At 35.2% G+C, this 17,422-nt stretch overlaps 1 protein-coding gene across 1 annotated transcript in view; it reads left to right on the plus strand.

Annotated features, from left to right (window-relative positions):
• The window catches only part of MED14 (mediator complex subunit 14), a 306,818-nt gene that overhangs the window by 141,344 nt on the left and 148,052 nt on the right, over positions 1–17,422 (plus strand). The window contains exons 13-15 of the mRNA XM_090375928.1: positions 3,430–3,541; positions 7,851–7,976; positions 16,245–16,323. Coding sequence (XP_090232054.1) covers positions 3,430–3,541; positions 7,851–7,976; positions 16,245–16,323 — 317 coding nt within the window. The remainder of the gene's footprint in view (positions 1–3,429; positions 3,542–7,850; positions 7,977–16,244; positions 16,324–17,422) is intronic.

The following is a 17,422-nucleotide window of genomic DNA, read 5'->3' on the forward strand; positions in this document are numbered from 1 at the left end:
GAGCCAATAGAGAGTGACAACAAAAATTTCTTATTCCAGAAAGCAGTTACAATTCCATGAATTAAAGATATTGGAGAGAAAATGAAAAGAATATGCAATAGATGTGGTGAGGTAGTCTTTAAACTAAAATAATATAGGGGACATTCTCAAATAACTGATATTGCACACACACCCACGCATGGTGTTAAGTACTATCTGTAGGTTCTAATATATTTTGTGTTTGGGCTTTTCGTTAAAAAAAAAAAAAAAAAAAAAAAGGTATAACAAGACGTAAATAGGCAGACAACTACAATTGAAAATAAAATAATATTTAAAATACATGTAAAAAGAGAATACAAAGTTCAGACTAGCAGAATATGCATACAAATGTGAAGTAAGACTATAAAACAATTTTAAGATGGTTGGAGGAACATTAGGAAAAAATAAAAATTAAAGAGACTATGTAAGTAAGAAAATTAAGCAATAGAACACTAAATAGAAATTTAGTCAAAGATATACAAGTATTTGGGTTGACGTACAGCCTATATGTATATTATCATGCTTTACACACCCTTTTCAAAAAATAGGATTACTTAGTTCCTGCATCTAATGAAGTCATCACAATGAATAACATATATTGGAGATTCTTTATTACCATATTTAGTTATTTTGTAGACATTCAAGAAACCAGTATAAGTTCTGGAACAATATACTTTTGAATAATGTAGTTTGTTGTGGGGTACTTGTGAAATTATTTAAAGTTAATTCATAAGGGATGGAATTTGTTTAGAATGGTTATATATAGTTTGGCTTTGCTTTTTCATCTGGATACAATAATTACATTAATATAACTAAATTACTGAAATCATTGAGTTACTCTTGTAGGGGAAAAGGTGAGAAGATGGGTAACAAAAAAGAAGTAAAGTCAGTCCTCGTATAACACGCGTTTACACTACATGAATTCGATCATACATGATTTATAAATAGGGGAATGATATCTTATATAACACGAACTGAATTCGCTTATGCATGATTTGCCTTTGTGTTTACAAGAAATGGCAATCAAACGCAGAATCACCCCAACCGAACGCAACACGATAGGAATGAAGAGAAGATTCTGAAAATGTATTTGTTTTTTATATCAGTGAAGGGGAAACACATTTCACCATAATAACGTAAAAACCCACACAATTTCAGCTATCGGTATTATTGCAAATGCAATTAGATCGAGTTTACTACTAGTTTATAACAGATTCCACTAACAGAAACGCAACTGGAAATTGTTTTTATTGTTTTATGGTAGTAACCCCTAGAAATGTGCTTTAGTAAAATGTGAGGTATTAATAGTGTATCCCTGCCTTTATGGTGTTGTTTATTCGGTTGCTACACGCACGCAGCTTTGTTTGTGTGTATCAAACGTGACTCCTCATTTTGTAATTGTGCTTTATTCCCTCTATTTACTCATTGGAAATATGAGTAAAATATTTAAAAGGTATGAAAAGGAAGCGTCCTGGTGAAGACACAGCTGATTCAGAGAGAGAGAGAGAGAAAAAAAAAAAAGAAGCAATATCGATAAACAGAGACGGACTGGGTCAAAAATTCTTACCCGGGAAAATTTATAGTGGCCTCATACTATAGTTTATGGCCAAAATCACACCGGCCTCTGTCCCACTGGGGTTTCCCCGGTAAAGCTTATGGCCAGTCCGCCTCTGTCAATAGAGAAAAAATATGAAATTGTGAAACATTTTGAGCGAAATGAAAGACTATGTGATTAAATGAGGTAACGCCGAGAATTAGAAAGAATGCAGAGAAAATAAAAACAACTTTCATAGCAGGAACAACTCAGTGTAATTAAAATCCATTAGATCAAGACACAAAGAATTGGAAGAGATGGAATGGCTGTCATCTGTTTGGATAGAAAATCAAACAAAAAACAAGTTTGCTTACGATAGAAGCAAAAGCATTAGCAATATTTTATTATGTAATAGTCGTAATAAAATACGTAAGTATTTTATTACGATTATTTATTGTGTTTGGTAATGTTTTGGTTACAAATGTGTGTTCAATCTTGGGTGGTCAGCACCTAACCCTATATTTCCTATAGGGCCTGTTGTTTATATTGCACAATTTTGCATTGCACGAGGGTTTCTAGGAACACAACTATCGTGCTATGCGAGGACTGACTGTAACCTTCATTTGACCACTAACTATATTATACTTGCAAGAACTGGGAAGTTTGGATTGAGGTGCTTGTGCTTTCAGTTATTACCAGAATTTCAGAGACGGAATTGCAGTGACTAACTACAGAACAAAGGCAATTAACGGTGATGAAGGTACAGGTAATAACCTCAAGAAAGTACAGAAAATAATTACTAAAAACTGCAAATTACAGTGAAGAAAGTAAGTTAATAACTGCAAGAAATATCAGAAAATGGAAAAGGCTTATCTATTAGAATGTCTCCTGGATTGGCTTATAAAGCTTAGAAAGCTACTGAGGAAGCCAGTGGGTATGCAGATGCTCCTAAGAACAAGGGTATTGGTAAAACAGGAAGGATGTACTACTTAATGCTACCAATGTGATTAAATCAGAGATCCTTGATCAGTTACTCTAGAGTCGGATTTAATCACATTGGCTGCTTTAAGTAAGACCTTCATGTTTTGCCAATAACCTTATTCTTGGGGATCATTTGCATATCTTCCCATTGGCTGCTTCAGTAAGTAGCTTCCTATGTTTTATAAGCCCAGTATTTCTATACTCACCCCAATTCCAGTAATTTTCATTCTTCATCAGTCTGGGAGTAGTCATTTTAATAGTTAAGTCTTCTCCATTTTTCTGATGTTTTGTGAGGTTATTAATTGTATTTTCTTTACTGCAAATCGCCTTTGTTCTGTAGTTATTTACTGCATTTCTGTCCTGTAATTTTTGTAGAAATGAGAGTATCTCATTCCAGTCCAAGTTCTCACAATTATAATATAATTAGTGCTTAGATCTACGTTATTTTCTTTTTTTACGCCCACCTTCTCCACCTTTCCTCTTCACTCATAAGAATAACTCAATGATTTCAGTACTTAGTGTTAGTATTAGCTGTGTGGTGCAAGGATTCGAAGGGCTTTTTTTCCTTCATTTATATCTGCACATCGTGCCAATTAAAGAATTTATTATGGCATGATTTTTTATCAGCAAAAGAATTGGATTGCCTTTTAATGTAGTATCTATGGATGGTAAAAATTCTAGTTATTAATATCTATAAATTGTAATTGTAAACTCTCTTATCCATGCAGATGGAATTGTTAAGAATGTAACATTTTCATAATGTTAAATAATTTTTTTCACTCTGAGCTAATTTTTATATTTTAAAATTGTTTTCAATATAGTATATGTAGTACTAAAATTTTCTAATTTTGGATTATTAATGTTTGTAAATTAAGCCATTTTATTTTATTTTTCAGTCTGATTATCTGTCCATAGAAAAATTATTAGTTCATACTGTTCATATAAGGACAAAGCACAAATTAGCAGATCTGCGAGATGCTATCCTACCTCAGTTGGGCATTTCAGACAGTGAGTATATTTTCTCTCATCTAATCATTTAATTTTGCAGTTAAAGCAGTTACCATTCTTGGATGCTAAAATGAAAATGCTGTCAGAATATTTTTTGTGAATAAAAAATGCCATTTTGCATGAAAATGTGTTAATAGAAGAAGCTATTTGTGAAATATCAAACCCATCATTTTCTATATACTTTGCAGTTTCTTAAACTTATTACAATTTCGCATTACTTTATTATAAAAGTTTTTATTAGTTATTTTTATAAATGTTCACACGTTTACATACAGGCTGATTATTTATAAAAAAGCTTTGAATGCTGAGTGGCTGTATTATAACCATTGTGGTAGTAGATTTTGGAATTAGGATTGAGTACATTCATGACTGAATCCATGATGCATTCTATGAGGGGGGGTGATTATTTAATTCATGAACTGGTGCAAGATTTTGTGTTTACTGTGTGAACTTTCCATAACTGCTGCTAGAGATGCTCTCCCTGATCGCTACTGAATAGACTGTGTGCATGCCAGTACCTGTCGAGCAAGTGTTGTGTTTTTTAGCCACGTGTCACTGACGATTGTTTTGAAGCAAGTATCATGTTGGACATACAGATTGAACAGCTATATGTGATTTTTCATTGTGTCAGACTGGGCTTAAATGCATCGGAAACAGGTAAAGAGATGCATGAAGTGTGTGGTGAGTATCTTGGTAGGATGGCCTTATTTAAATAGCACAAGTCATTCAGTGAAGGCTGTGAGTCTGTTGCAGATGACCCAAGGCCTGGTTAGCCTTCCTCCTCAACAACTCCTGAGTAAGTCACAAAAGCCCAGAAAATATTGGATGAAGACAGGCAAATTACTCTTCATGAATTACCTGTTAGAATGTCCATTTCATATGGTAGTGTTCACAATAATGTGAAAGATCACTTGAAAATGTCATGAATCTGTGCCTGCTGGATTCCACACATTTTGACTCCAGAACAAAAACAGCAAAGAGTAGATAAAGAAATGCTTGATCATTTTGAAAAACAGGGTATAAATTAATAAACTTTTTAAGTTTATTAATTTATACCCTCTTTTTCAATTTAATTTTTATTAATTTATTTGAATAGTGACTTGTGATGAAATTTGGATTTTTCACTATGATCCAGAGATAAAACAACAGTCTAGTTGTTTTAGTGGAAGCTTTCTGATTCACCAAGACCTAAGAAATTTCGAGCTTCTCGTCCAGTTGATAAATAAATGGTTGTTGTGTTTTTTGACAGAAAAGGCATATTGTTATGCATTTTTGCCTTGTGGAACAAATATAAATAAGGAAGCATACTGTGAGGTTCTCAGAGTCAAACTTCACTGTGCCATTCGCGAGAAACATCAAGAACTTTCTGGTGTGAAATGGTTTCTCCATCAAGACAATGCCAGGCCCCATACGGCTAATATTATACAGCCAGTTATCACTACTATTGGTGCTGAGGTTCTGCCAATTCCCCTTATTCCTCGGATATAGCCTCATGTGATTTCTTCCTGTTTCCTTGTCTGAAGAAAGCTCTGAAAGGCAAGCGTTTTAAGTCCAACAACAATGCTTTCTGACCCACAATGGAAGCACTTCACAGCCTTTCGAAAAATTGCTTACAAGAAGCATTTAATGAATGGGTACAACGGTGATTAAAATGTGTAAAGTTCAAGGGAGAGTATTTCGAGAAAGTGAAATCCACAGAAAATTCAGATGATGACAATTAAGATAAGGTCTTGCACCAGCCTGCGAATTAAATTATCATCCCTTGTATATATGTTGAGTGATGACATTAGTATTAGTCATATGGTGCATGGAAAACCCAGGCTTTTTCTGCACTAGCCAAAAAAATAAAATAAAAATAGCCATTTGTTTCATTCCTCATATAGGTACCAATCCAGCTCACCTTTAAATTTCTCTAAGCTGCCAGCCCCCATGGAAATAACTTATTCAAGTAATTAACAATCCATTGGTTAAAAGAAAACTGCAATGTAATCTCTACCTCTTTCACCATAAATTAAATTCATATGTCCCTAGTTCTAATATCATTTATAACCATGAAAAACTCTTCATTTCACTATCCCCCTCACAGACCCCAGTTAGTTGTCCTCTAAGGTACCCAGGCGCCTCCGTAGCCAGGTGGGCAGGAGCAGCAGTGCGTACCACACGCTTCTTGATTAGACTGGGATTCGAGCCCATGACTACCAAATACAGAGGACGTGGAAAGGTCAGGGAATGACCACTGCATATCCCCGGAGCAATATGGCCTTAGTTGCTAAAGCTCCTAAAAACCAAATAACAAACAAACAACAAACATATTCAAAATCTTTATTCATATTGTTGCCTTTTGCCAATTTCATCAGGTGAAGTCCCCATTATTGAACTTTTTCTAGATGTTCATTGCCTTTTTTTTTAATGTGTGTGGTCTTTGTACTTTATTATTATTTAGACAGTAGGATTATTATGCACATGCACACACACAATTTTACATGGTTTTGTAAAGGAGAAAAGAGTGTTTTTACTTTACAAAACCATGCTCCCTGTTTCTCCGGTATGCTATTTTTTATCTGTATGAACCTGTATTGCATTCTTAACCATTGCTACCATAATTTTCCTTATGACTGAAATCAGACTGGTTGACTAGTCTGTAGTTGTCCACTTTGCCCTTAGAACCATTTTATCTGTTGTTAATATATTGCCACTTTTCCAATGTGAATAAATTTTCCTTGGGTCCACTGATATTCTCATTATTAATCTTACTTGTTTGATGGACTCTCTTACACTGCTTCTTTCATAATTAATGCTTATATGCCATTAACTTCAGAGGCCTTACCTGCTTTTAGTTACAAAAGTTTTTTCTAAAAGACAGTTCCCCCCCCCCCCATTTCAGTTTTGCTAAAGTCATATTGTGCAGGTTAACTCATATAGCTTCCCCTTGTTTTGAAGGAATGTCTGTAAAAATAAACATGAAGTATCCATTCAGTTCATCAGCTGGGTTATTTGAAAATTTTCAGAATCCATAAATTAATGGTTCAACCTGGTTTTTTTTTTTTTTTTTTTTTTTGCATTTATTACATATGAAAAAGTCCTTGTTTATATTCTTTGTTCTTTTATAGTGAGTTCCCATAATCACAATTTGTGAACCTAACTATAATTGCTTTACACTGTATAAATAAATGAAACAAGTCCCACCTTATTACCTGTGAGTTAAATTTGCTTTGCTGAGAAAATATTTTAACTTTTTAAAATCTTTTTCCCTGAAATGACTACATTCACTGGGTCCTATGCAGATGAAAAGTCCACCTCATTAGATGCTGTCCATTATTTCAGAAGCTCTCAAATCAAGGTTCGTAAATCTCAAGGGCACGCTCTACCTGATTACTATTTTAGCAATAGTATCCTCAAACCTTTTGAATTGCACAGGAGCATGCCAAGGTAGAGTCCCCAAAGATAACTCCAAAACACTGTAATCTGCTGGCATAATTTTAGGCAACTGTGAGTATCTGTTTATCGAGAAGTTCTTAGATATGATTTTGCTTCAGAAATGCTCCCATAGGCAACTATCACTTCTTCATAACATGAGTTGGTAAACTGTTGTTTGAGGACAGGAGAACATTTCCAGTAGTACTGTTCATATGAATAAACTTGTTCTCCTGAAGGAGACCTGACTTGATGTCTGGCCACCAAATAGTTTTCATTCATCAAGAAGTTCCTAGAAATGATTCCTCTGTGAAAATATTCCCATAGCACCTAACTTCTTATGAGCACTATTATAAACATCGTTTTATGAATGAAGTGTTTCATAGAACTTCATATACACAGTAAGATGTATAATGGCCCTTAATTATTTTTACTGTGGTACAAATGTTACTATCTGTTGCGGTACTAACATAGCCCGGTCAGTATACATTATGAATGTTTGATCATTGAGGGCTTACTGCTATGTATAATCCCAAAACTAACCAAATGTTAGAACAATAGCATTACTTATTTTTTGTGTTCCTTGTACATGACATCCTAAAATAGGACAATTAATTTGAACATAGAGGTTGCACTATGAAGTGCATACCGCATTCTATTAAGTTAAAAGCTTGACAGAAGTTAATCAAATGTTGATTTATATATGTAGTTTAGGAAGCTTAAGGTTCAAAAATATGTTTAACAGTCAAAATGAACTTAGTGGCTTTATTGTACTTTTAATTTTATATTGTCTTCTGTGTCTGTAAAAATGCATTAAATTAAAAACAGTTTTATCTTTTAGGTTAGTGATTATATATAAGGTAATATATATATAAAATGTGTTTACATTTTATAGGCCCAATTTCTGGATATCCAGCTATGATGCATGTTCCTGTTTTGTTACCATGTATGCAGTCAGAAGAAATGATTGTTACAGTGGACACACATACAGGATATTATCTGGCACATGTGCCACAGTTTGGTGAGAGTTATTTTATTGGCTTGTTTTAGTTGTTCATTAGTCTTTGATTTTACCAAAAGCAAATGCAAAAATGTATTCATCCTTGCCTCTTTTTTTTGGCTAGTTTTCTGTTTTTTTCCCCTTTACTTGCCTAACTGGCTTTTTTTTTTTTTTTTTTTTTTTTTGAGCTTTATATATATGTTCTTCAGTATTGAAGTATCATGTATGTTCTTCAGTATTGAAGTATCATGTATGTTCTTCAGTATTGAAGTATCATGTATGTTCTTCAGTATTGAAGTATCATGTATGTTCTTCAGTATGAAGAAAATACATGTCATTTAGGTTTACAAAATATGATTAATTATGATTGTTAAAAAGTTAGAGAATAGCAATACCAAACATTAAAAGCAAATAAATTAATATTTATATCACTTCTTAAGCAACTAAGATATTTACAATATATCATAATACAAGCACTCTCCGACTTATGTAAGGGTTGTGTTCCACGGAACTTTACATAAGTCGGAATTTCCTTAAAGGCTTATGGAGCACTTGCAACTATGTGCACTGAATTTGACCGAAGCAAAAAAGAAATTTCAACGAACATGTAAATAGAATTATGTATTCAATTTTTTTTTTTTTTTTTTTATCTCATACGTAGGTAAAATTACAAAAGTGTGCAATTTCAAAATTATAAAATTACAAAAAAAAGGAGGGGACAGGCATATAACATCAGCAAGTTTTACCTGCTGCAAGTGTGCTACTGCAACAGGATCTAGATAATTTGGGCAGATGGGCTAAGAAGTGGCAACTGAAGTTTAACCTTGACAAATGCAAAGTGCTGCATATGGGTAGAAGTAACCCCAGAGAAACGTACCAACTGTGTGGTACTACACTTAAGGTGGTAGAAAATGAAAAAGACTTGGGAGTACAGTGGTACCTTGGTTTGCGAGCATAATTCGTTCCGGAAACGTGCTCGTAATCCAAAGCACTCGTATATCAAAGCGAATTTCCCCATAAGAAATAATGGAAACCCAGATGATTTGTTCCAAAACTCAAAAATATTCATATACTGTAAAATGATTAATACAAAATACATACCTTTTTATATTTTTAATATTTAAATTTAATATACATAAAGCAATCGAATTTATTAATTATTGGGTAGGACGACTTTCACTGTCTCTAACGGAATCACTGCTATCTGTTGATTTTTTCTTTTTGTGCGACTTTAACAAGGAATCTTTCCAATGACACTTGCTTTTGCCTCCTTTTCAGGATTTCACGGAAATCAGATTCATCGCTCGCACTATTACAAAACGACGAGGCACGCTTGATACACATAAACAAAGCTGCACGCGTGTAGCCCGGTAGGCCGGAGGCCGGTGTGATTTTGGCCATAAACCGTAGTATGAGGCCACTATAAATTTTCCCGGGTAAGAATTTTTGACCCAGTCCGCCTCTGTTTATCGATATTGTTTTTTTTTTTTCCTCTCTGAATCTGCAGTGTCTTCGCCAGGATGCTTCCTTTTCACACCTTTTAATTATTTTACTCATTTTTAGGGAATAAAGCACAATTACAAAACGAGGAGGCACGCTTGATACACATAAACAAAGCTGCGCGTGTAGCAACTGAATAAACAACACCGTAAAGGCAGAGACAACTCTATTAACACCTCACATTTTACTAAAGCACATTTCTAGGGGTTACTACCATAAAACAATAAAAACAATTTCTAGTTTCTTGCGAGTGGAATCTGTTATAAACTGGTAGTAAACTCGATCTAATTGCATTTGCGATTATACCGATAGCTGGAATTGTGTTGGTTTTTACGTTATTATGGTGAAATGTGTTTCCCCTTCACTGATATAAAAAACCATAAATACATTTTCAAAATCTTCTCTTCATTCCTATCGGGTTGCGTTCGGTTGGGGTGATTCTGCGTTCGACTGCCATTTCTTGTAAACACAAAGGCGCTTCGTGCATAAGCGAATTCGGTTCGTGTTATATAAGATATCGTTCCTCTATTTATAAATCGTGTATGATCGAATTCGTGTAGTGTAAACACGTGTTATACGAGGACTGACTGTACTCGTATTGCAAGACCTCGCTCGTTTATCAAGTTAAAATTTATTAAAAATTTTTGCTCGTCTTGCAAAACACTCGCATACCAAGTTACTCGTAATCCAAGGTACCACTGTAATTGCGCAGTCAGATATGAAGTTTTCTGAGCAATGCAGACAGGCTGCCAGGGCAGGTCATGGGGTTTTGTCAATGATATATAGGAATTTTGCTAGCAGGGAAAAGGAGGTGATTATCGCTCTGTATAAGGCAATGGTCCAGCCACGCCTTGAGTACTGCATACAGGTCTGGAGGCCTCATTTTAGGAAGGATGTAGATTTACTTGAGCGTGTACAGAGAAGGGCAACAAGATTGGTGAGGGGAATGAAGGGATCCTCTTATCAAGAGAGGCTTAAGTTCTGCAAATTGCAGTGGCTGGAGACTAGGCACCTGCACGGTGATCTGATTGAGGTGTATAAGGCCTTGAATGGTTTCAGCACGCTGAATTCTAATGGGATCCTTCCACTTGTTCAGATTACGAACCTAAGGGGGCATAAATTCAAATTAAGAAAAGACAGATGTAGAATAGATGTGCGGAAATTTGCCTTTAGCCAGCGGATGGTTAATTGCTGGAACAAACTTCCATCTGTCGTTGTGGAAGTTGATAGGTTGAATGAATTTAAGGAGGAACTGGACAGGCATTTGGAGGGATTGGTGTGATTTTTTTTTTTTTTTTTTTGGCTGATGCTGCATAAGCTCATACATTTGCTTTCTTGCATCACATGCCACTACTACTACTACCTTTCGAGCATCGTTGCCAGAATCAATGTCTCCAGCTTATAAGTACTCCGCTGCAGAGGTTGAGTGCTGTGGAAATTTAGAAGGGGTTTTTTCGAGCACATCACAAAATTTCTCTGCTGCTGCAGAATCGGCACTGGCAACTTCATTGTATTGTGGAAACCAGCGCAATGCTTGAACCTATAAAACCACCTGTTGCTTGCCACGAACTTGACTTGGGGTTCGCCATACTTATCCTTAATATCTTCATAAATGCTTCTTGCTTTTGCCTGAATGGCCTTTAGACTCAGAGGCACTTGCTTCTGAATCTGATTTTTCTTCCATATTATTAATAGCTTTTCCATCTTCGATATAGCACCTGAATGCTGTTTTGTGATCACTGTTGATCACAAAATGATCAACATGCCTTGATCCTTTAATATGTTCTTTTACACGCGCACTGTCATTTAAAATAGCATTCACTGTTGAAGAAGTGCGACCCAATTCCCGTGCAATAGATGACAAACTTTGTCCTGCTTCGTACTTCATCTTCATTTCAAACTTTGTCCTGCTTCGTACTTCATTTTCATTTCAAACTCTGTCCCGCTTCATTTTCATCTTCATTTCTAAATCAATTTTGTTTCATTTCCTAGCACTGCCGTCACTTGCACTTTCCGTTGGTCACTTTCCGTTCATCATTGTAATAAGTAAATAGGAATGAAGAGAAGGTTCTGAAATTTATTTATATGATTAAAGATTTCAGTGAGGGGAACACATTTCACCATAATAAATTAAAAACCCCACACAATTCCAGTTATCGATTTTATCGCAAATGCAATAAGATCGAGTTACTACCCATTTATAATAGCTTGCACTAACACAAAAGCTCAATAATCTGGAAAGTGCAAATTGTTTTTATTGTTTTATGGTCGTGACCTCCAGAAATGTTCTTTAGAAAAATATCAACAAAAGTGTTCAGAATTGATTCTTATAATGGAACATATGATAATGATGAAAGGGTAGCGCAAGTTTGCACCGACTGGCAAAAACTTGCGTAAAGTCGAATTTATGGACTTTGTTACGTAAGGTGGGAAGTGCCTGTATATAAAATATTTCTACTAGAGGCATTATATATAGTACAGGAATTGACAGCCCTAGGCACATTTACCTGCAGGTACATGTGCTTTAGGTAGGTTTTATGTGGCACCCTAGTGATGTGGAACATATTCAAATTGTCTGCAAAAGTGACACATGAAATTTTTATAGTTGTAACAAAAAAACTACAATCACAAGAAAAAAAAGGTTGCTGACCCTTGATAGAGTATATTGAGGTATTCATTGAGTTTTATTTCATTTTTACGTTAACAAGTATGATTTTTTTTATTTACTTAAGGGCAGGAAAGTCTTAATTTGAAGTCGTTTCAGGAAAAGTGATTATATATCATCATGAAGAGTTTTACCTATACCTGGAAGTCCTTGTTTCATTAGTTTTTAACTTACTTGATCCACTTTGTTCCAGTTAGATAGGGCTTCCACAGTAACTCTCCATCTAAATCAACTGTTCGTTGCTTTATTTCTCCCAAAGACTGTTTCTGTATCACCATTTATTTTTCTCGTGTTCTCCAAATCATTCCAGAATGACCCATCCCTTTTATGCTTGCATTTTGGTTTTTATTCCATTGCTGTCTTTGTTCCCCTTTCTGGGTTTCTTAACACAATGCGTTGAATTCAGTCCATTTCCATTTTCTCCCATGACTTTTATTACTGATTTTGTCTAGTCTTTGTATCCCTACTATTCTTCTCATGCATTTGTTTATGAACACATGTAATTTGTTAGGATTTCTTTTGGTCATTATCTGTGTTTCTGATATGTACAGCAGTATTGACTTTACTGCTGTAAAGGGATAAGTATTTTTAATTTTTACCATATTCTTCGTTAATTAACATACTACATTGTGTTTTACAGAGATATTAAATAGGTTTAGTAGTGTTCATTAGCTTCTTATTTTGAATTTAAATGGCGATTTTTGGAAGTTACAACTGGTGTTGGCGCCAGTATTGTTAAACTAGTCGCCATATTGTAGGCTATAAGAAATAGCATAACATATATATATATATCATGAACTGATAGCGTAAGGTATAAAGTAAAACTAGATAGTGTAATATGAAGCACTCAATTAGGAATCTGTTAGCTTATTATATAGTATTATCAATTAATCAAAAATATTTTTAATCTTATTAAATTTCATTGTTAATTAAATTGTATTTAAATGGAAATCATGACCCAGACTAGAGCTGCGAAGCAAAGATCACAGACTAGCGAGAGTGCTGTGACTTGGGAGAAACGAAGAGGACGATTCTCCAACACATCAGTCTCAAAAAATGTACGAAATGTGAAATGTTTGCTGAACCTTCTGAAACAGAACATGATCCAGCTAAGAAGGATGTCTTTGTGTGTGCTAGATGCCTAGAGTATCAAGAAATTAGGTGTCATTTCAGCATTCTGATAGGCGTCTATGAGAGCTTGAGGTGCGGGGTAAATGCCCTCAAAGAAATTAATATGAGGGGCCCATCAAGCTCTGAGCTGCCTAGCTCAATGGCTGAGTTCATTCCTGTTCATCAGGCAACATGGAGGCAATCTCCAAGGCAGAATGCACTGGTCCCAAAGGAACTAATTATTGTTGGTGACTCTATTGTCAGGAAGGTGGGGAATATACTATGCAAGAAGGATAGGTGGAACAGGACCAGGGTATGTCTGCCAGGGACAAAGGTTGATGATGTTGTAGAGCAGATATCATCTTTTAAGGGCACAAAAGGTGATATTGTTGTACGCGTTGGCACTAATGATATTAAGAGTAGGAGACCGGCAGAATTACTTAACAAGTACAGGTCACTGTTGAAAAAAGGCCGTGAATTAGGGTTGAATTTGAAAGTGTCTCCAATTCTGCCCAGACACGATAGGAGGGAGTATATGATGAGAGCCTTGTCGATCAATTCGGCCCTGGAAAGATTGTGCAAGGCTCAAGGGGTAGAATTTTTTTCAGCCTGGTCTGTGCTTGTTGACAGGAGAGACTGCTTCTGCAGGGATGGGGTACACTTAAATAGAAAGGATGCGAGAATATTTGCCGATGCTATCGGGGCAGTGTTAGGTGGGTCGGAAAACTGCTAGCTTGGGGGAGATACACAGACTAAAAGGTTAACAGTGGTTGCAGGCAGAGGCAAAAGTGATTCTTGCACTGCTTCTATTAAAATGAGCAGCAGCCTAGAGAGCAAGTTTCTGGGGACTTCAAGAGTTGCTGGGGGTCATCATGGAACAAATAAATAACCTTAGTTACCCTGTGTTAGGGTAACTAACACAGGATATCAAAGGCAGATGTTGTTGGGATGTCAGAGACATGGTGTCATACAGATATAAGCAGTGCAGAATTGGAATTTGGGGAGTACAATGTGTATAGAAAGGACAGACAGGATAGGAAGGGAGGAGAGGTTATTCTGTTAGTTAAGAAACACATAAAATTTAAGTAAGTGCATCCAATTGATGTTAGAGGACAATGCAATGTTGAATATGTTTGGTGTGACATAAGCAGTGGGAAAGGAAAAATGAGAGTAGGTGTTTATTATAGGCTTAACGAATCTGATGAGTATAATGAGCAGTTGTGCAAAGAAATAGTGGGCTAGTAAATCAGAATGTCTTATAATGGGGGATTTTAACTTTCCAGATATCGACTGGAACTTGTGGATTGGTCACTCGCACACTAGCAAAATTTTTGTGGATTTATTGGATGACTGTTTTCTACAGCAACATGTTCGAGAGGCAACCAGCGGGAGTAATACTCTTGATCTAATTATCAGCAGTGATTATTCATGCATTAAGAATTTGCAGATAAAGGAACCACTAGGTGGCAGTGATCTCAGTGTGCTGAAGTGGGAATTACTTAAAGATGTAACTACCATCAAGGCTAAAGGAAGGGCTGCTGCTTTCGTAAAGGTGACTACGACAGTTTTTAAATTCTGTATAGTGGGATCAACTGATGTTGTTGCCAACGTTGAATTCTAAATGAGAAGCCTCCAGGGACTTAATTTTGGAGGCTACTAGGCTTTTGATTCCAACTAGTAAATACTGTTCAGGGTTTAGGCCTTAAAGGATGTCAGATGAACTAATGAGGCTCGTGGCAGAGAAGAAAAATGTATGAGATGCATATAAAGTATCAGGTGACATAGAAGCCTATGCCAAATATAAACTACTCTGTAATCAAGTCACAAAGGGAGGTTAGGCAAGTGAAGGCACATTATGAGAAATCCTTGGCAAAGGATGCAAAGAAAAACAGTAAAGAATTCTTTACTTATGTAAACTCTAGAGGGAAAGGGATGAATCAGATTGGACTGCTTAACATAGATGGGTTGACTGTTGATGATCATGCTCAGGTAGCTGATAAACTGAATGAGTATTTTGCATCTACATTTACACACAAGGAGTTATTCAATGAGGGGAGTGCCAGAAGTTTATCAAACTCTAACAGGGAGCTAAGTGATTTTGTAATAACTGAGAGCAAAGTGGAGGAGAAATTGTTGAAGTTAAACATAAAAAAAGCATCTGGGGTGGATGGGATCTATCCAGTTATATTAAAGGAGGAAGGAAAGGAAGTAAGCAAATCCTTAGCCATAATTATGAGTGCTTCCTTGGACTCAGGGGAGGTCCCCATGGACTGGAGGTGTGCAAATGTGTCACCAATTCACAAAGGGTGTTCAAAAGGTGACACAAGTAACTATAGACCTGTTAGTTTAACTTGTGTTCTGGGGAAAATAATGGAATCACTGATCTAGTGATCCTGCAATGCTTAAAGAAGCAGGAGATGTTTTCACATAAAACATCTTTTGTGCATATAGAGTACATGCTTTTTTTTTCGCCCCCTTAAATGATGCTGTACGAGCTTGCTTACTTGCATCATTTGCTAATGATAATGCTATTGCTGCTGAAGGCAAACAGGAATATTTATAACAAAAATTTTGAGCGTTCAAAGTAATTTGGTTAGGAAGTTCACTTCTTGGGCTAGGCATCATACAAAGATTATACTTGTATCATCTGTTACTTTTAAAAAGCTATTCTACTTGTTTTTTTTCTGATATAAGTTCTAAAAGCTGAATAGAGCTAAGTATGCGTATTTCCAGTTAAATTTGTCCACTTGGTCTTGATCCATATTCCATTCTCACCCCTGGCTTTCTGTCCATGTTAATTTTTCTCATTGTACAATAAAGAGTATTTATTTATTTACTTTATATATTTCAAATTTATGTTTCTCATCTCCCCCAATTAATGATATTATTTTTATCTATGTAGGCTTGCATTTTCTGAAAATATGGGGGAGGGGAAAGCTTGAATTATACCATCATTATTGGCAAATTCTAAATTTTGCAGTTTTTTTTTTAATTATAAATAACTCTATTTCTAGAACCACCAATGATGGATGATATTCAGGACTGTCTCAACAAGGATCTGAACAAATTGGAAAGTTATATCACCGAACTGAGGTATGTGTAAATATTTCCTTTTTTTTTTTTCATTTTTAATAGTACAAATTAAATACATCAAAAGAAGTATTTGATTGATTATATAAAACTACAGGCATATCCCGCTTTACGAGTTCCTAGGTTTACAAGTTTTTTTTTTTTTTTTTTTTTTTTTCAGGTATCAAGTATCAACAAAATCAAAAATATGAACATTAATTGCAAAAAAAAAAACGAATGTTAAACATTTGTAAATACCGCTTTGAAACCACGCGTGTAGCTGCACAATACAGTATACCCCGCTTTACAATATTAATCGTTCCAGAGACACCATCATATCATGACAATATCGTAATGTGAACCCAATAACACATTGTTTTTTGGTAATTAGTTCCACGACCTCGGAAGTTAATTTTTGCTATATAACTCTGAAAGTTCGTTTTTATAGTGTAAATTGTATTATTTACCAATTCAAATCATTAAAATGCACGATACTTTCATCGTTATCATATTTTCTGTTATAAGAGCTAATTTTGAACGGCTTTGTGATATTTTTCTAAAGCACATTTCTGGAGGTCACGACCATAAAACAATAAAAACAATTTGAACTTTCCGGTTTATTGGTTTTTTTCTGTTAGTGCAATCAATTATGAACGGATAAACTCAATCTCATTGCATTTGTGATAATCCTGATAACTGGAATTGTGTGGGTTTTTAAATTATTATGGTGAAATGTGTTTCCCCTTGATTGAAATCTTTAATCGTTTAAAAAACAAATGAATTTTCATAATCTTCTCTTCATTCTTTTTTTTTTTTTTTTTTTAAGGAATGAAGATTCCTCTTAAAATTAAAAAAAAAAAAAAAAAAGGAAGATTCCTTGCAAATCTTGTTATTTGCAATTTGTGCATGCCGTTAAAACATGCTTATGCATGCTATCGAAATTTATAAAGAAAAGAAATGATTATCTTCAAAACAAATGCCTCTTGAAGCATTTCTGAAGAAGATGACTCCTTGTGCAACAAACCAATGAGTGCCGAGCCAATAATGAGTGATTAACAAGTGTGCATTTAGTCCCAAAGGTCGTGGGTTCGATTCCCGCCTCGGGCTTGGATCAGTGTACTGC

Source organism: Mastigoproctus giganteus, chromosome 6 (genome assembly GCF_048544385.1).
Source record: "Mastigoproctus giganteus isolate SK-2022 chromosome 6, ASM4854438v1, whole genome shotgun sequence".
Classification (NCBI taxonomy): Eukaryota; Metazoa; Arthropoda; class Arachnida; order Uropygi; family Thelyphonidae; genus Mastigoproctus; species Mastigoproctus giganteus.